General features: G+C 42.3%; 1 protein-coding gene across 5 annotated transcripts in view; it reads left to right on the top strand.

The window, feature by feature from the left end:
• The window catches only part of nr0b1 (nuclear receptor subfamily 0, group B, member 1), a 112477-nt gene that overhangs the window by 48414 nt on the left and 43620 nt on the right, over positions 1-20443 (top strand). Inside the window, exon 4 of one of the 5 annotated variants that reach the window (XR_010018189.1) lies at positions 6599-6722. The exons of 1 other annotated variant lie outside the window; for it this stretch is intronic. Coding sequence is in view for 2 of the 4 variants with exons in the window: in XM_063049909.1 (XP_062905979.1) it covers positions 19316-19874 (559 nt within the window). In the remaining 2 variants the exon portion in view is untranslated. Of the gene's footprint in view, positions 1-6598; positions 6723-19131; positions 19875-20443 lie in introns of those variants that run through there. 3 more of the 5 variants (XR_010018191.1, XM_063049909.1, XM_063049908.1) reach the window with 3 other exon arrangements.

Genomic DNA, 20443 nt, shown 5'->3' with positions numbered 1-20443 from the left:
TAATGCAGATTACATTATTGAGGTTCTATGTAATTAAAATATTACAAGCTTACAAACATATACAAGTTTACCTCTGTAATTAAGGTATAAACATTTCACATTCCCACAAAACTATGCAGTCATTCATTCCTGCAATTTCTGCAGGGTCTGGAAGACTGGTTCTTGTTCATGACAAGAAACTGAGCAAGGAATATTGGTTGGGAGTTTAACTTACTCAAAAACAGTTCTTTAATCCCTGGAAGTGTCAGTTGCTGTATTAGAAAGCTGAGCTTGGCTAAAAGCACCCCCCTCAGCCCCCACCGGCCCGAGACAAAGGTATTTTTTTTAAATTTGAGGTCATTCAATTGATAATCCGAGCTACCCCAGAAATTCTATTCTGGGAGAGAATTCAGTATGAATTTAAACAGTTGATAAATTCTGAGAGTATCATTGAACGGAGCAAATCTTGAAAAAGGTTGTTACTCTGAAAACCTCCCAAAAGACAAGAATCACTGTGCATGTGTACTGATTGCTCATTACAGTGTATCAAAGAGAAGCCTCATCACTACTTCTCGAGGCATCTAGGGATGAGCACCGTATATGGATTTGCCAATATTATCCAAAGTCCAAGTATTAATTAAAAACCATCAATGTTACTATTTGAAAAAAACATTATTTTTCTGCTTTGAATATTCTGCTCGTCATTTTGACTTCCATGCTCTTCCACACAGACACTTCCAGCTTCAAGTTGGGCCCATGTGCTGGTGTAGAGCATTGTTAAATACCTCTGGTCCGACTTCTACAATCTGCCAATACACTTGCTGCAGGTTCCGAATCTATATTGGTTGGGTAACCTGTGGCTCCACCCCTCACTTTACTGCAAATGTAAAACTCACCTTAAGGATACAACACAATAGAGTAAAATCACACTCTTTGCAAATTTCAAAGTATGCCTTAATGTTCGTGAAATCATAGAATTCATATCCCAAGCTCCCTAGTAAATAGAATATAGAATAGTACAGCACAGTACAGGCCCTTCAGCCCACAATGTTGTGCCGACCCTCAAACCCTGCCTCCCATATAACCCTCCACCTTAAATTCCTCCATATACCTGTCCAGTAGTCTCTTAAATTTCACCACTGTATCTGCCTCCACCACTGACTCAGGCAGTGCATTCCACATACCAACCACTCTCTGAGTAAAAAAACCTTCCTTTATTATCCCCCTTGAACTTCCCACCCCTTACCTTAAAGCCATGTCCTCTTGTATTGAGCAGTGGTGCCCTGGGGAAGAGGCGCTGGCTATCTACTCTACCTATTCCTCTTAATATCTTGTACACCTCTATCATGTCTCCTCTCATCCTCCTTCTCTCCAAAGAGTAAAGCCCTAGCTCCCTTAATCTCTGATCATAATCCGTACTCTCTAAACCAGGCAGTATCCTGGTAAATCTCCTCTGTACCCTTTCCAATGTTTCCACATCCTTCCTATAGTGAGGTGACCAGAACTGGACACAGTACTCCGTGCGGTCTAACCAGAGTTTTATAGAGCTGCATCATTACCTCATGACTCTTAAACTCTATCCCTCGACTTATGAAAGCTAACACCCCATAGGCTTTCTTAACTAGCCTATCTATCTGTGAGGCAATTTTCAGGGATCTGTGGACATGTACACTCAGATCCCTCTGCTCCTCCACACTACCAAGTATCCTGCCATTTACTTTGTACTCTGTCTTGGAGTTTGTCCTTCCAAAGTGTATCACCTCACACTTCTAAGCATGCAGCAATTCAGCGATATCTCAAGTATGCCTTATTGATGGTGAATCTCTGCCTCTAGTAATCTCACTATGCCTTATTGAACCTGGACAACAGATAGATGATCCGGTAACATTAGAGATAGTCACTGAATTTTACAGGATAAATACCTTCTTGAATCTGAGGCACTAATATACATTACGCAAACATGAGGAAATCTGCAGATTCTGGAAATTCAAGCAACACACGCAAAACGCTGGTGGAACGCAACAGGCCAGGCAGCATCTATTGGAAAAGGTAAAGCTGATGTTTCGGGCCGAGACCCTTCATCAGGGTCTTGGCCCGAAACATCGACTGTACCTCTTCCTATAGATGCTGCCTGGCCTGCTGAGTTCCACCAGCATTTTGTGTGTGTTGCACTAATATACATTGTCTAGTTCATGTACAATCAATGAAGATTTGATAGTTGCATGCTGGATGAACAATTTATTACTTGAAATCAAAAAGTGAAGTTAGAATTGCCCCTATTAGTGCTCAGTCTTACTTGAGTGCCAGGCAGAGATAAAAATACTGTTGCTAAACTGATGCTTCATTAACCTCTGACATGACATAAAGGGATCTGGAGAGGATCTGAAGGAGGCTGAAAAAAAATAACTGATAGAGGAGGTACTAAGTCTTGCACAAAGAAACTATGTGAAGCGAACAAAATAGGAGCGAGACCACAGTAACACAGCAGCTCGAACCTGGGTTCGATCACAAACTTAGGTGTTGTCTGCATGGAGTTTGCATATTCTCCTTATGAAAGTTCAAGTTCAAGTTTATTGTCATTCAACCATAGACCTGTATTCAGCTAAACTAGGGTTCCCAACCTGGCATTCACGGACTCCTCCATTAATGATAGGAATCCATGCCATAAAAAAATGATTGGCAACCCCTGAGCTCAATTAAACATAGTTCCTCTGGGGCCAAGGAGCAAAATATAACACATATAGTTTTGATACAGCACATACAATTACAGTAAAGCACAATACCATCATACAACAATATTTGCACAAATCTGAGTGCCATGGCCTGAAGATCGATGGTGCACGTGATGTTGTCCTGAAGCCAAGTTTCTGTAAGAATAGCACACAACAGTTCCTCATCTCATCTCGCGCTGGGTCAGTTGCTGATGAGGGTAATCCTGTTTGTCTTCCAGGGAGTGGACACTGGAGAGCGGTATTGATGAGAGAACTAGCCTGCTGACAGGGTTTACCTTTTAACTTAGCATAGATTCCGGCGCACTCCCTCACACCACTTCTGCTGCCTACACCCCTGGGTGGCTGTAACAGACGATGCTGTGGTATGAAAGCCTAGAAGACCTGCTGCGTGCATTAACCCACAGCTATGCAGTGCCTCCTCTGTCCACCTCACTAATAAACTGGACAGAGAGGACCCCTCCATTAATGATAGGGATCCATCTGTGCCATAACAAAATGTTTGGGAGCTCCTGAGTTAAATGAAACATCGTTCCTCTGGGACCAATGTACAAAATATAGCACATATAGTTCTTATTAATACCCAACAGGGTCTTATTATCTTAAGAAAACTGTGTAAGACAAACATTTGTACCATTTCCACACTGTTCCTCTGCAGCTTGGGTTTCTCCCATGTACTCATTTCCTTCCACATCCCAAAGAGAAGATGGTTGGCTATTATACATCTACCACTGCTGCAAGTAGTGGAAGGAGAATTATTAGGGATTTGATGGGCAGGAGAGGGAGAGTGGATGACAAGGAAATGCATGAGGAAAATAAGAATGACAGGAATGCTCTGAAAACCGGCAGAGACACGACGAGCTGAACAGCTCCTGGTCGTATAATATGGAACCATTAATTGAGGGGGAAAAATTGAGAAAGCTTTGATATTCGTGAATTGTGAGAGTGTTTTCCTGTAATTTACAAATTCATCAGAATTCTAAAAATGCATTGGTTTATATAATTGAGATTCTCTCTTACTCATTTTTCAATCATAGTTTGGATTTTACTTCGTTTTATGGTAATGTTTTAGATGCTATTCCTGAGGCTAAAGCCTGCTATTATCTGCTAATGTTCTGAATAATCAAATTTCAGGGCATTACTTTATCAGGAAAACATACATTTCCCTTTTCTGTAGCCGAAGGAATATTTTGTTAGTCATAAATTTGACAGATGTTGGCTTTTCCACTGGTTTAATCCATTACTATTCTGCTATCTTCCTGCACTTTCTCTTTTCTGCACAGATCAGCAGGAGGTTAAGCAGCAATGATTTAACAGGCTGTACTTTTCCTCCTTGTTTCCAACTGTCTTTTGAGATCTATTCAGTATCTTCCCTCAGGGATATAATAATTGCATAATGGCTTCTTGTCTGTCATTATCTGCTTGAGATAAAATAGCTGTTACCATTTACATACATCTCTGTAACTTGTAGAGTGTCCCTGTATATATTTCCTTGCTAACAAAAGACTGGGTGGTCTGTTCTGTGAGCTCGGCTAATGTCCCTTTGACTGACTATAAAGGAGCACAAGGTACCAACCAGTTAATTTCTTCTCCTTACTAAGAAAACAGATTTTTTTTCTTCTTCTTTCAGGGAAATGCCTTATCGACTGTCCAGCCCAGATTGAAAGGCAAGACACTCTTTCCCATGGACCTAATCATTAATAACCAACTCTTGTGGCCTTTCCTTCTCCTCCAGACCTATCTGTCCCTCATTACTTTGTCCCTTCCCCTCCTTCATCTGATCCATCTGTCCATCACCTACACACTCCATTGACTGGTTCCCCATCCTCATTACTCCCATCAGCCCTAACTTAACTTTTTCTGAAACTTGCAGCATGTGAAGTCTGTTAATGTCTGTAGAATGTTTGTTCATAACTGGATTCTTAGCTTGATTCTTTCTTAACACAGGTTTATTGTTGATATGTAAACGTTAATGTACTTCAAAAGTCCAAGGAATTAGTGTGCTCTGACGTGTCTGGACATGAGTGAATGTAAAAACAACAAGTAACCATTAAAATGTGAATGTCTTTCTGGATTTGAGTTTATCACTTATATGTGTAAACTTTAATGTACTTTGTATGCCCAAAGAATGTTGTGTGTTTGCATATGAAGGCATGAGAACAAAAGATCAAAGAAGTTAGACCATAAGATATAAGAGTAGAATTAGGTCATTTGGACAATCAAGTCTACTTTGCCATTTCATCATGGCTGATCCATTTTCCCACTCAGCCCCAAAATCCTGCCTTATCCCCGTACCCCTTCATGCTCTGACTAATCAAGAACCTATCAACCTCTTCCTTAAATACACTCAATGACTTGGGCTCCACAGCTGCCTGTGGCAACGAATCCCACAGATTTACCACTCTCTGGCCAAAGAAGTTTTTCCTCCGTTTCAAAAGGATGCCCTTCTATTATGAGGCTGTGTCCTCTGCTTCTAGACTCCCCACTACAGGAAACATCCTCTTCATGTCCACTCTATCAAGGCCCTTCAGCATTCCATAGGTTTCAATGAGGTCACCCCTCATTCTTCTAACTTCCAGTGAGTACAGGCCCAGAGCCATCAAACGCTCTTTATAAGACAAGCCTTTTAATCCTGGATTCATTTTTGTGAACCTCCTTTGAACCCTCTCCAATGTCAGCATATCCTTTCTAAGATAAGGGGCCCAAAACTGCTTGCAATAGTCAAAGTGAGGCCTCACCAGTGCTTTATAAAGCCTCAACATTACACCCTTGCTTTTATATTCCAGTCCTCTCGAAATGAATGCTAGCATCGCATTTACTTTCTTCACCACTATATCAACCTGAAAATTAACCTTTAGGGAATCCTGCACAAGGACCCTCAAGTCCCTTTGGACCTCAGATTTTTGAATTTTCTCTCCATTTAGAAAATAGTTTACCATTTTATTTTTTCTACCAAACTGCAAGATGATACACTTTCCAACACTGTATTCTATCTGCCACTCCTTTGCCCATTCTCCTAATCTGTCTACATTCTTCTGTAGCCTCTCTACTTCCTCAAAACTACCTGCCACTCCACCTATCTTCATATTGTCCACAAACTTTGCCACAAAGCCATCAATTCTGTCATCCAAGTCATTGACATATAATATAAAAAGAAATGGTCTTAACACAGACCCTGTAGAACATCACTAGTCACTGGCTGCCAACCAGAAAAGGCTCTCCTTATTCTCACTCTTTGCCTCCTGCCAATCAGCCACTGCTTTATCCATGCTACTATATTTCCTGTAATACCATGGGCTCTTAACTTGTTATGCAGCTCCATGTATGGCATCTTGTCAAAGACCTTCTGAAAATTGAAGTAGACAATATTCACCGATTTTCATTTGTCTACCCCGCTTGTTATTTCTTCAAAGAATTCCAACGTATTTGCCAGACAAGATATTCCCTTGAGGAAACCATGCTGATAACGGCCAATTTTATTATGTACCTCCAAGTACTCCAAAACCAGATCCTTGACAACCGACTCCAGTATCTTCCCAACCACTGAGGTCAGACTAAGTGGCCTATAATTTCCTTTCTTCTGCCTCTCTCCTTTTTTGAACAGTAGAGTGACATTTGCAATTTTCCAGTCCTCCGGAACTACATCAGAGTCAATTGATTCTTGAATGATCATTACTAATGCCTCCACAATCTCTTCATCTGCCTCTTCCAGATCCTGGGATGTGCCCCATCTGGTCCAGGTGACTGATCTATTTTCAGACCTTCCGGTTCCCCTAGAACTTTCTCCTTGGTAATGGCAACTTCATACACTTTTGCCCCCTGTCTCTGTCTGTCTCTCAATGACTGCATATATTGTCCCGCTGTTTGTAATTTTCTTTGGCTTCTGACAGGGACAGAAATCGCGATCGATGCCTTGGACCCAGGGTGTTTTCACAAGTGAGTTGGAATTCAGAGATCCCCCCGACAGCAACAATTGAGTGGTGAAGGAATCGTGATCCGAGAAATCTTACTGTCTTGCGATGTACAGTAATATTTTGTGTAGTTTATTTGTGCTTTCTATTTTATGATAATAAATTAACCTGTTGTGCTTGTACACTTATTACCACATCTCCTGGACACTCGAATTATTGGAACTGAATAATCCAGCCCTTTATACTTTGGCACTGCTAGCAGGATTCAGGAAAATGTGGAGGTGAACAAGTGAGACAAGCGATACCATATCCGAGACTTATCAGTTCCTCGCATGGATGGATAACTCTGAGGGTTTTGAATCCCTGGCTACTATTTTGAGTAAGTGAAGTCCTCTCAGATGTAGGGAGAAGATAGTTGCTGAATTTTCTAATGTTAGGCTTTCATGTATAGTATCACAATGCCTTGAGCATATAGCTTTTCCATTTAAGAGGGATTCTCTGAATCAAGTACGGTGGATTTTTTAACTGCATTGTGGCAGCTGAGTATTGAAACAGCTAGGCTCTCTGAAGAAAGCAAGTGATTGCAAAACCAGTTGGCTGCTCTGAGTTCTAAGAGTACTATTTTAAGTAACATGCTGCAGGCAGGGCAGACGCATGCTGAACGCTCTGAGCCTAAACAGATTGCCATGGCTGACAGAGATATCCGGTATATTGATGACTCATATACAGATGAAGACAATATAATCAAAGCTCACCCCTTCTGGGCACCTTCATGGAGGAGGGCCGTTTTGTTGGCTCTACTGGGGCCAGCTGAGGGTCGGACTGTTGCAGAGACCAGCTCCAACTACAAGGGTCGGATGTAGATCAGGAATGGATGCAGGCTATGGCAGCTTTTAAATCCCAGAGCAGCAGGGACAATCTGGGCGCGTGATGAATGGAACTAGGAATACCCCAAAGCAGCCGACGACGGTGCCCCAGCAATTAATATCAAAGGTGCCCTCTTCCTGTCCTCGTAGACAGGAAATGTTTCTCTCCCTGCTGAAGGCCAGGCTGGATAACGAAAAAATTGACTGTTTACCTATTGCCATTCTTTATGCGCTATAACCATTAGCATTGTGACCCAGGTGGGTTGCATTCTATAGCTCAGACAAAGGGACTGATCACCCTTGCTGCAATGTAATGTTAAATCCCAAAAAGAAGGACACTCCTCAGTTATATCTGGAATTGAGTGAATTGGGCCCTGGATGGTGGGTTACTCAGCCCATTGCCTAGAGGTATGGCCAAGGCTTCGGAACCACTGCTGTGCTATGGCAACTCATATTCTCAGAGGGGGACCTGAGGCCGTAGTATGTACTACCATTTGATGCTGACACGGGAATAAGCAGCAGCAAATCACTCTTGTGGACATTGAGGATGAGCTTACCCTTATTACATGGGAATCCTGATCTATATACAGGGGAGCGTGTGTGTATCCAGGGAAATGAGCGATCGGTTATGGATGCTGTATGAACAAAGGTCCATCTCGCTATTGGTGAGGGACCTCCTTGTTCTGTCCACATGCTCATCTCCCAGGTAACAGAAAACATTTTGAGCACTGATTTGTTATTGAGCACGCTATCATGGCACCCTTTGATAAGTTTGCTTTTGGTACTTAGAAGGTGTCTATTCTGGTTGGAAAGGCAAAATGGGAACCTGTCTTTATACCCTTGCCATCGTAAATAGTAGTTGCCAAGCAATATCGTATCCCTGGAGGGCATAAGGAAATCAATGAGATATTCAAGACCTTCCTAAACTTAGGGGTCTTCAACCTGCTTCATCCCCTTATAATAGGCCTGCATGGCCAGTTTGGAAACCTGATGGTTCATGACGTATGACCATTGGTTATCGCCAGTCAAATCAGTTTGCTCCTCTGCCAGCCATAGCTGTTTCAGGCATTGTGACCATGACTGAGGACCCTTCAAGAAACTGACAGCTATTATGCTGTTATTGATCTGGCTAATGCTTTCTTCTCTATCCGTGTTGCCGAGCAGTCCCAGGATCAGTTTGCTTTCACATGGAACAGTCCTCGGTACACCTCTACACGGCTTCCACTGGGATATGTCCATAGTCCAACAATTTGCCATAGTGTGGTGGTCCGGGGTTCGTGTGTCTATGCCCCAGCATTAAAGTAGCTCACTGAACAGATGATGTGTTATCACGGGGGGGTCCTCTGAAGAGGAGGTTTCTGAAGCCCTTAATGCTCTGATCAAGTTGATGGGAAATTAACTTCAGTAAAGTACAGGGCACAGCTACGACTGTTCATTTTCTGGGAATAAAATGGACTAAAGGTGATAGGATAATTCTGTAAAAGAAGATCTTAGACATAGCACCAAATGAAGAAGCCCAATGCTTTGTTGGCCTTCTGGGATACGGGCAGCTCCACATGTCCCATTTGACTTTGCTTCTCCAACGCTTGTACTTTGTGACCAGAAAGAAATTTGGTTTTGTACACAATCCTGAGCAACAATCAGCTTTTGAGGCTGCAAACAACAGGAATTCTGCAGATGCTGGAAATTCAAGCAACACACATCAAAGTTGCTGGTGAACGCAGCAGGCCAGGCAGCATCTCTAGGAAGAGGTACAGTCGACGTTTCAGGCCGAGACCCTTCATCAGGACTAACTGAAGGAAGAGTCCTTCAAGGGAGGCTGCATGGGAGGCCATTGCTTTAGCCTTACCCTTATCTTCTCAGCAAGAAAGCCTCCCTTCGAACTGCAAGTTTCTGTTAAAGATGATGCGGCTGTCTGGAGCCAGTGTCAGAAGAATGGAGGAAAGAATATGGCTCTGTGTTTCTGGTCCCGAAAGCTTCCTGATACTGCTACTAAATAGATTGTGCTTGAGAAACAACCTCTTGCCTGCTACTGAGCTTTTGTAGAGACTGAAACGCATACAGGGGATTCCCACGTCTCTCTCCACCCTGACCTTCCCGTTGTGGGATGGATAATCTCTGATGCACTCACCAGTAAGGTAGGGGAGTGCACAACAGATTTCTATTGTCAAGTGGAAACGGTATATATCTGAATAGGCAACAAAGGGACTGGATGGAATTAGTAAAATACATAAACCGGGTGCTGAGTCCTCTCAGGCGACATCATCCACGCTTGAATCTATCCCAGTCAAAGCCTTGCCTGTTGTGTGGGGCATTCCCTTTGGTCTTCTGACTCCTGCTCAGCAGCAGCACGTCAGGTTTACCGATGGTTCTGTGATATGGAAAAATGGTTGTGGCTGTTAGGAGGATGTTGCCTTTAACCCTCTCAACCAACAAGTTCTGAAGAAGGAATGTTGTGATGTGTCAAGTCCGTATATAGAGCTAAGAGCAGTGCATACTGTCATTATGCATAAAAATGAAGAAACCCATATTTTTATAAATTCTTGGGCAGTTGTTAACGGACTTGCTGTCTGGTCGCCCTGGTTATACTGTTATGGGGCATCCTTTATGGGGAGTGGAGTTATGGAAGGATAGTTGGAGCTAATCATCACCTGTTACCATTACAGTTTACTACGTTGATGCCCATTTGAAAGATGATTTGCTGATGAGAAGATTCAACAACATTTCTGACAAACACACTTATGTTGACATGGTGACACTTTGCCTTCAGCCTCAAGCACCAGTATTGCCACTTGCTTGGTGGGCCCATAAGTCTTCTGGTCATTTGGGGCTACAGGGTACCATGGAGTGGTCCAGGCAGAGGGGATTATTCCCTCACACTAAAATAACTCACACAGTGATAGGAATTGTGGGCTATAAAAACATGAGAAATAGGAGCAGGAGGAGGCTACCTGACCCGTCGAGCTTGATCCACCATTCGATAAGATCATGGCTGATCTGGCCATGGACTCATCTCCACCGACCTGCCTGTTCCCCATAACCCTTAATTCCCCGACTATGCAAAAACCTATCCAACCTTGTCTTAAATATATTTACTGAGGTAGCCTCCTCTGCTTCATTGGGCAGAGAATTCCACAGATTCACCACTCTCTGGGAAAAGCAGTTTCTCTTTTTCTCCATCCTAAATTTACTCCCCCATAACTTGAGGCTATGTCCCCTAGTTCTAGTCTCACCTACCAGCGGAAACAACTTTCCTGCCTCTAACTTATCTATCCCTTTCATAATTTTATATGTTTTTATAAGGTCTCTCATTCTTCTGAATTGCAGTGACGTCCCCGGGGCCAGTGCTGCTCCGGAAACATGTGAGGAGCAATAAATACTCCCCGATGGTCGAGAGGGTTCACTTACTTCATGCGAACCTCCAGTATGCCTATGTGGTTTTACCTGATGGGCGGGAGGACATGGTCTCCATCCGCGACCTGCTGCCCGCAGGAGCACTGGGCCCCTACCCTGAACACTCCGTGGTGACTATTGACCCCGTACCCACCGATATATGTACCCACCAGACACCGCGCACTCCAAGCCCTACACAGACACCACACGACACTCTGATACTCCCAATGCAGGGGCTAACATATGAGGAGCGTCTGTCAGCTCTTGGACTGTATTCATTAGCGTATAGAAGAATGAGAGGGGATCTCATAGAAACGTTTCGAATATTGAAAGGGTTGGACAGAGTAGATGTGGAAAGGTTGTTTCCCTTGGTGGGTGAGTCCAGGACAAGAGGCCATAGTCTTAGAATTAGAGGGTACCCAGTTAAAACAGAGATGAGGAGAAATTTTTTTAGCCAGAGGGTCGTGGATTTGTGGAATTCGTTGCCACATATGGCTGTGGAGGCCCGATCATTGAGGGTGTTTAAGGAGGAGATTGACAGGTATCTAATTAGTCAGGGTATCAAGGGATATGGGGAAAAAGCCGGAAATTGGAACTAGATGGGTGAATAGTTTAGCTCATGGGGGAGCTGCGGAGCAGACTCGATGGGCCAAATGGCCTACTTCTGCTTCTTTGTCTTGTGATCTTGTGATACCGGGCACGACGTACATGCACGAGGGATTAACAGCACCTAAAGTGCTGGCACCTGAAGTCAGGCCGGAGCCAGCACAACCGCCATTGCCGGTGCAATCACCACCGGTGCTACGTAGATCACAGCGATGGACTCGACCGCCCGATAGACTTGACCTGTAAATATGCTTGTTTTAAATATTGTCAGTCACTTCACCCCGCGGGACTCTTTTTTAAAAAAAAGGTGTGAATGTGGTAAACCATGTATATATGTTGTAACTGGGTTAACTGTCTGGACACACCCCTCTGCTGACTGCCCCTGTGGCTCCTCCCACAGATTCCGGTATAAAGGTGTTCGCCTTGCCCCTCCCACTCGGTCCAGGGGCAGACACTCACTGTGGAGGTCGTATTGTACAGCGAATAAAAGCCTTTCGGTATTTTACCTAACCTCAGTCTTTTGGAGTTATTCAAGGTGCTTCACTACCCATCTTCCTCTCCAGTGGAGGGTGAGGTTATAGCTGACTGACAAGGAAATACACACTGGGTGATGGTACAAAACAGACCCATCCAGTGAGTGTGGATAGGATTAAATTGACTAAGAGAGAATGAAAATATTTCTGACTATCTCTCCCCTTATAGTTTTTAAAGGTTGATGTCAGAATGTTGCTTTGTTCTGTTTTAATGCTTATCTTGTGTTTAGTTGGAAGTTGGGCTTCTGTTGAGGCCTGACAAGCCACTGATAACATTGCGATTTGTGAAAATGATATAAATGTCCCGGGAAAAGTTTACGTTATGTGATATGTGCTAATTGGGAGTATGGGAGGCCTATGAGTGGGAATGGTGTAAACCTCAAGTGTCTGGCTCTATACGACTTCTCTTTTGTGAAACAAGTATAGTGCCAAATTGATTGTAATTTGACCTTTGCATCGGCGATCACAATAAAGTGTTTTTAGAAATCTTACTCATTCTGTTTGAATTTTCAACAAGATGTTGTTACCACCTTGCCCCCCCGCCCCCAAGGATGAGGACATACGGTATATATTTTAATATAAGTGTTGAGTTTAGTCCTTGGATTTGCATAATTACTTAAATTTTAACAATTGACTTGTGATAATATTAGTTTGAATCATCCAAGGGATACTGATACAGTGTGACTTCTTTGCTTTAGGCAGATGGAAAAGTTCTCTGTGTCTCCAGCCTAACAGACATTCAGTATACATTTTGTAACACATTGAATGAATGACTGTCAGGTCATTGACAACTTAAATTTTCTGAAACTTGCAGCATGTGAAGTCTGTTAATGTCTACAGAATGTTTGTTGATGCCTGGATTATGAGCTAGGTTCTTTCTTAACTCGGCCATATTGTTTATATGTAAACTTTAACGTACTTCGAAAGCCAAAGGTATATAGTGTGTCTGGATGTGTCCAGGCATGAGTGAATGAAATAACAATGAGTAACCATTAAAACTGTGAATGTCTGTCTGAATTAGGGCTTATCACTTATATGTGCAAACTTTAATGTACTTTGTAAACTCGAAGAATGTTGTGTCCAGACATGAAAGAATGAGAACAAAAGATCAGAGAGTTTGTCTGTCTCTTGATGACTGTGCTTGTAAAACTTGTGTACACATTGGACTGATTTTTGAGATTTACTTTCAATCAAGGCCAGAAATCATGATCAGTGCCTTGGACCCAGGGATGGTTTCACGAGTGAGTCAGAATTCAGGGATCCCCCCCCCCCCAACAACAACAACCCAGTGGTTAAGGAATTTTGAGCCCAGAAATCTATGTGACTTGCTATATAGTATTTTGTGTGGTTTATTTGTGCTTTCTATTTTATGATATTAAATTAGGCTAAGTTATTTTGTTATGTTTGTACGCTTATTGCCACATCCCTCGGATGTTCAAAGTGTTTGGACTGATTAACACAGACCATTACAGAAGGGCAGTGGTAAGACAGGAGAGCGAGATGATTGGTGGACTAAGGATGGATGTAAGATGAGTCCTGTCTTGTCCTGAAATGTCAGCTGTTTATTTATTTGCATAGGGAGGGGAACGGGGGATGGAATCTGGAGACAGTTCAGCATTTAATACCATCATTCCCACAATTCTGATCCAGGAGTTGCAAAACCTGGGCCTCTGTACCTCCCTCTGCGGATTGGTGATAACATATCCTCCTTGCTGATGATCAACACTGGTGCACCTCAGGGGTGTGTGCTTAGCCCACTACTCTACTCTCTATATACACATAACTGTGTGGCTAGGCGTAGCTCAAATACCATCTAGAAATTTGCTGACGATACAACCATTGTTGCTGGAAACTCAGGTGGTGACGAGAGGGCGTACAGGAGTGAGATATGCCAACTAGTGGAGTGGTGCCATAGCAACAACCTGGCACTCAACGTCAGTAAGATGAAAGAGCTGATTATGGACTTCAGGAAGGGTAAGGTGAAGGAACACATACCAATTCTCATAGAGGGATCAGAAGTGGAGAGAGTGAGCAGTTTCAAGTTCCTGGGTGTCAAGATGTCTGAGGATCTAACCTGGTCCCAACATATCAATGTAGTTATAAAGAAGGCAAGACAGCGGCTATACTTCATTTGGAGTTTGAAGAGATTTGGCATGTCAATAAATACACTCAAAAACTTCTATCGATGTACCGTGGAGAGGATTCTGACAGGCTGCATCACTGTCTGGTATGGAGGGGCTACTGCATAAGCAAGCTGCAGAGGATTGTAAATCTAGTCAGCTCCATCTTGGATACTAGCCTACAAAGTATGCAGGGCATCTTCAGGGAGCAGTGTCTCAGAAAGGCAGTGTTCATTATTAAGGAGCTCCAGCACCCAGGGCATGCCCTTTTCTCATTGTTACCATCAGGTAGGAGGTACAGAAGCCTGAAGGCACACACTCAGTGATTCAGGAACAGCTTCTTCCCTTCTGCCATCCGATTTCTAAGTGGACTTTGAACCCCCGCACACTACCTCACTTTGTTAGTATACAGTATTTCTGGTTTTGCAGGTTTATTTATTTATTATTATTATTATTTTCTTTATTATTTTTTCTCTTCTGTGTTAAGTATTGCACTGAACTGCTGGTGCTAAGTTAACAAATTTCATGTCATACGCCAGTGATAATAAACCTGATTCTGATAGTGGAAGGAGAATGATAGATTTTTTTTGTATATGTTCCACTTTCCTGCCTTGCTTTGCTTGAAGAAATTTCTCTGAAAATATTTTTTAATATTAAGTTTAAGGTTCCAGTATCAAGAAAAGGTTCTCTCCTAATCTGGCATCAATTATAGCTCTGCTGCTTGTCTCAGCTCACACTAAAATTGTAGTACAATTGCTGACTATGTATTAGAAAATAGCTATATTCTGAAGGCACTTTGTGTATTCTGAGGTTATGAAAAGTGCTTTATAAAGAACTCTTTTTATCTATCTCTAACACAGATAGAAGTTCCACAAGTGTGAAGCAGGTAGGTAGGAAGAGGAAGTGAGTTTGTTTGGTTGATGATCCATTCTCATAATCATGGGACTCAGCAGTCTTTCTTTTTGTCTGTCTTTATTTCCCTTCTTTCTACTTCAGAACAATGCAAGTTTACATATTTATATCTGATTGAAAGATACCGCAGTGCTGTAATTGGTTACAAACAAATTAACCATTGAGTAATGTTTGTAGGATACAAATAATTATAAATAACTGAAATTACTATAAATATGTGCCTTTGATTATTTTAGCTGCGGGTGACACAGAGTAACTACAATCAGAAGGTACACTTTTATTGCTGCAAAAAATGCATAATTCTTCAAATAAGATAATTAAAACTAGAGTAAATACCTTATATTTTAACTAAAGATCTTGAACTCTGATATTTTTAGACTACTTTACAGTGCTAGCCTTTGTTCAGATATTTGTTTTGTTACTGCTTCAAAATTCAGACCCGACTAGAGCACATAATCTAAATCAGCAGGAGTGCTAACCTCCTGTTATCACGTTGTCAATTGAGTTGTTGGTGTGATGGTTCAAACCTGCTCTATCAAGGAAATGTAAAGTTTCTCCTAAACTCACCACTAATTGAAGAATAGTAGATTTCTTGTGTTCTTTTGGCTGATATCTATCCCTCAATCTGTGTTTAAGGAAGATGATCTGGTCATTTTAATGACTGTTACATGTAACACTGAAGAGGTTTAGATAGAGAGGTATGGGGGTTTATAATCAGTGTGCAGGTAGATGGGACTAGGCAGAAAATCAGGCTGTCATGAATTAGATGGACTGAAGGTCCTGATCTAGTGCTGTACTGCTGTATGACTCTATGCTGCTTTGAGTGTTTGCTGTGTACAAATTGCTTGATTTGTTTTTTGCCATTACAACAGAGTCCACATTTCAAAACCAGTTGTCGGCTTTGTAGTGCTTTGAGATATATGAGGTTCTAAATATTTAAAGCAATGGATAGCTCCAAGCAACTCCTAATTTTCAGTCTGGTGTAGGCAAAACAAGACTGACTGACTGTTCTTAGTACAGACAAAAATGCATTACTTGACTCCAGATAAAATGAATACAAATAAATGTAATTAAGTTCAATAAACAGGCATCAGAGCACGTAAAAAACAAGCAAAGCACAGAATAGGGATGTCTAGATTTTTTAGAGATGCTATGCTAATCACTACAATTTGATAGTCCATAACATAATGTGTCATGTGGTGTGCAAAATACTATCTTATATGGAGGTTGTTATCATACTTTAGTAATAGTAAATGGTGTTGAATTGAATGGTTTAAAAATCCTGAAAAGATCATGGGAAGATGATGACCTAATCCCAGATCAGCACTGAGTTATCCAAAGGGCACAAGAAATTAGATTAGAGCCTTTGAATAGAAATCCTTGCTGGTAGTTGTAATGACAAATGCACAAGTAGAATACATTTTTGGATTGAAGGATGTTTTGTTTTACAGCATAATATTCTTCTGCACAATGTTTTCCTTAAATCTGATTGCTGTTTTGTTTATTATAAGCATTTCAATTGGTTTCATTAGCTTCATTAGCTCATAATCGGGAATTACCAAGGATTAGAAATGCAAAGTGGAAAACGCAATAAGGAACTATTCAGATGAAATAAAAAGGCATTCAAGGGAGCAGAAGATAACCTTAGAAATGTTTGGTTACTTTTTCAGTGAAAATATCAATTGATTTTTGAGAAGGAGCAGCAAATTCTGAGTCAAGGTCAGAATTAGAGCAAAGCTTTGTGTTTTGCCCGACACTGGACATTTTACAGAAAGGGATCGCAGTATGGTTTCTAATGATTTTCAAATACAAGAAGAAATAAAAGGTGAAGCAATCATTTCAGGAAATAAATAGAATGAAGAAATACTGAGCACAAAAACCAAAGAATAACTCCGGAAATAAACATTCAGTGAAAGGATACTTTTCTGGATGGAAATTATATGATATTATCTGAAATAAATTACTGAAATTATACTATATATATGTAAAATCTGCGAAGGAAAAGAATTTCAGGATGTATATTGCATACATTTCTCTGCTATTAAATGGAGTTATTGAACTACTGAAATAATTTTGTGATAAAGAAAAGTTAAATCTTGGGGGATAAAAGATCAAGGAATAGGTTGCATGTTGAGAAGACAGGGCTTGCAAGAAAACTACATGTTTTTATTTAAAGGATTAAAAACTATTTTGGAATATAGAAATTAAATTCCAGATTTGTAACTGACTTCTGAGCCGCTTATTATGATAACATTATTACCTAAAAATGGCATAAAATAGGTAAAGAGGCCGAAAGGAGAAAATACAGGTCAGGTATCAGAACATCAATCACTGGGAAAACATTAGAACTTATTAGTTATGGAAAGGTACACAGAATATTTCAAGGTAGTCAAGAAAAGTCGACACAAGAAATTAAGTCTGACCAATTTATTCTAATTCTTTTAATAAGCAGAACTTGCCTTTTAGGTGTAGGAGGAATTCACAGATCACACATGACCTGTCCGAATAGGGTAAAAAGCTAAGTTTGATCCCATGTTCCCAGAATTCATTCATTCCACGAAAGACAACTGAATACTTGAATAGATTTTAAAGAACTTGGGATCATTAGGACTGGGGAAGAAGCTGAAGATCAAGATAAAGGCAAAGCGTAATTTATATCTGGCATTCTGTTGGCTCCTGGCTTGATTTTGAGGAAAACATGGTTAATGTTTTCCACTGAAAAATATTAGAAACGTCAAAGTGAAAAACATTGCATTTTGCAAGTCTGATCACCTGGCTGTGCTTCTACTTCTGGCATACAGGCAAAGACTGAGCACCACAGCACCAGTGGTGAGGACCATGGTCAAATGAGGCAGGATGGCACTCACAGGGTGGACTGGACTGTGTCGAGGGATTCATCTTCGGATCTGGATGAATATGCCACCTACTTCATCGAGACACGTGTGAATGTGTATTTGCTTTCAAGATCATACCGGAAATACCCAAACCATACTGAAATTCACAATCTGCTGAGAGATAGATCTGTGGTGTTCAAGACCAGTGATCCAGAACAGGAGAAGTCCCGGTATGACCTATGGAAGGCTATCTTAAAAAGCAAAAGCAACCCAGTTCTGAGTGAAGTTAGAGCTGGAATCAGATGCACATCAGCCATGTCAAGTTTTGCAGACCATTACCTCTTACAAGGCAAAACCTAACTTCATAGATGGCTGCGGTGCTTCACTCCACAATGATTTGAATGCACTGAAAGGGAGAATAAACAGCACCTGTGTGAATCCCGGCAGTACCTGGTGACACTTTGATATCTGTCTCACAGGCTGACATCAGCACATCTTGGAAGGGAGTGAACTCTCGCAAGGCATCGAGCCCAGGTGGTGACACCGTTGTTATTGGCAGAATCTCAGATGGTTACGAGGAGGCGTGCAGGAGTGAAATAGTAGTTGAGTGGTGTCATAACAACAATCTTCCAATCAATGTCTGTAAGATTGTGGACTTCAGGAAGGGGAGGACACATGCCAGTCCACATGGAGGTTCAGCAGTGGAAAGAGTGAGCAGCTTCAGGATGCTGGGCGACAGCATCTCTGAAGATCTATCCTTGGCAAAGGGAAGAGGTGGAAGCAAACATGAGAACTCAGTTTAAGACAGACCGTGAACGATCATGGACTAGAGATATACAAACTATGTGCAGGCAGACAGGATTAGCAGACACAATGGACCTAACGAAGGGTCTCGGCCTGAAACGTCGACTGTACCTCTTCCTAAAGATGCTGCCTGGCCTGCTGCGTTCACCAGCAATTTTGATGTGTGTTACTGTTCCTGTGCTGGACTGTTCTCCGTTCTATTTTCATTCTGTCAATCTCACTAAACTGTGCACAGGATTGTGTTATGCGTGCAGTGGTCAAATATCTGTTGTCTGTTTCCAGACGGTGCAGCAAAGTCTGCAGAGTTTAATCTTGAAGGATGCATCTGGGTATGCACAGTCTGATTCCAGTAAGGACAGCTAGATAAACGCAGTCTGATCCCGGCAGATAAGACTGGGGGACTGTGCACAGTTTAATCCTAGCAGATAAGGCTGAGTGTGCATAGTCTGATCCCAGAAGATGAGGCTGGGTGCGCACGGAATGGTCTTCTGCACCGAGTGCATTGCGCCTGACAGTGGGCGCCCTCTATCGCTCTAGCCGCTCGCAGTGGGTGGGAACCCAGGCTGGACTCATTTATAAATCAGCCGGCAGCCTCGGAGCCCTCGCTGTGTGTCGGAACGCGGCGGCGATGTCTTCAGCCCGCGCCCGCATCTGCCAGTGCAAGAACGGCAGGGGTCTGAGCAGCATCCTATACAAGCTCCTGAAGAACGAGGGTCAGGAGCTCCCGCAAGGGCACTTGCCGCCGACAGCTCCGTCCGCAGTTGCGGCCAAGGTATGTGCCTGCAGCGCCAGACGGAGAGTGGAGCTCAAGTGCCCTCACATTACCTGCGCCGAAGCGTCCGCCGTGCTGGCCAAGACCCTGACATTTATAAAGAACGTGCCCTGCTTCCAGGCGTTGCCCAGCGCCGACCAGCTCACCTTGGTGAGGAGGTGCTGGGCGCCCCTCCTCGTTCTGGGACTGGCACAGGACAAAGTCGATTTCGAAACCGTGGAGACCTCCGAGGCGAGTATTCTACACATGATTTTAACCAACGGACCTGCGAACAGCCACAAAGAGAGCGGCGAAAATCACTCACCGTCAGCGGCTGAGATCCAGACCATCAAAAGGTTTCTGATGAAGTGTTGGAGCCTGGACATCAGCCCCAAAGAATATGCCTACCTGAAAGGGACCCTTCTGTTTAATCCAGGTCAGTACTTCTGTAAATGAATACAAAGGAAATGTGAAATACTGTAAATGTGATCTGGGCTTGTTTTCTATTTCAACCGAGAAATAAGAGGTTTTTATTTTCAAGAACTTGAGAAGTGTGCTTAAATTTCAACCTCCTGTAGGAGCATCATAATGACGGAAATAAAAATAGAATAAATGAGACCCATCTTCAGAGAGAGATGGTAAGAAACTTTTCACCAAGGAGGCAGTTTCACACTACTTGGCACTTCCAGGGCTTGAAGTATAACTCTTGTCCAGTGCTAATTCAACAAGCATTTATATAGCACCTTTCTCATCCCTAGAGCGTGCCAAGACATTTTTATCATTGTAATTTAGGTAATGATATAGGCATCCTGTATGAGGGAAGATCTTGCAAACACCAATGAGGCAATGCGACCAGTGGGATTAATATTGGCAGTATACGCTCTTGCTCTGTTTTCCTTCAGCCCATTCAGACATTAGTTGTAGAGACCAGCAATTTTGACAGGGTAGTACTCTTTAATGATCACTCTGGTATGTATCTATCAAGTGTCCAGAGTGACTTTGGAA

The sequence above is a fragment of the Mobula hypostoma genome, chromosome 6 (genome assembly GCF_963921235.1).
Source record: "Mobula hypostoma chromosome 6, sMobHyp1.1, whole genome shotgun sequence".
Classification (NCBI taxonomy): domain Eukaryota; kingdom Metazoa; phylum Chordata; class Chondrichthyes; order Myliobatiformes; family Myliobatidae; genus Mobula; species Mobula hypostoma.
This window is presented reverse-complemented; position numbering and strand designations above follow the sequence as displayed.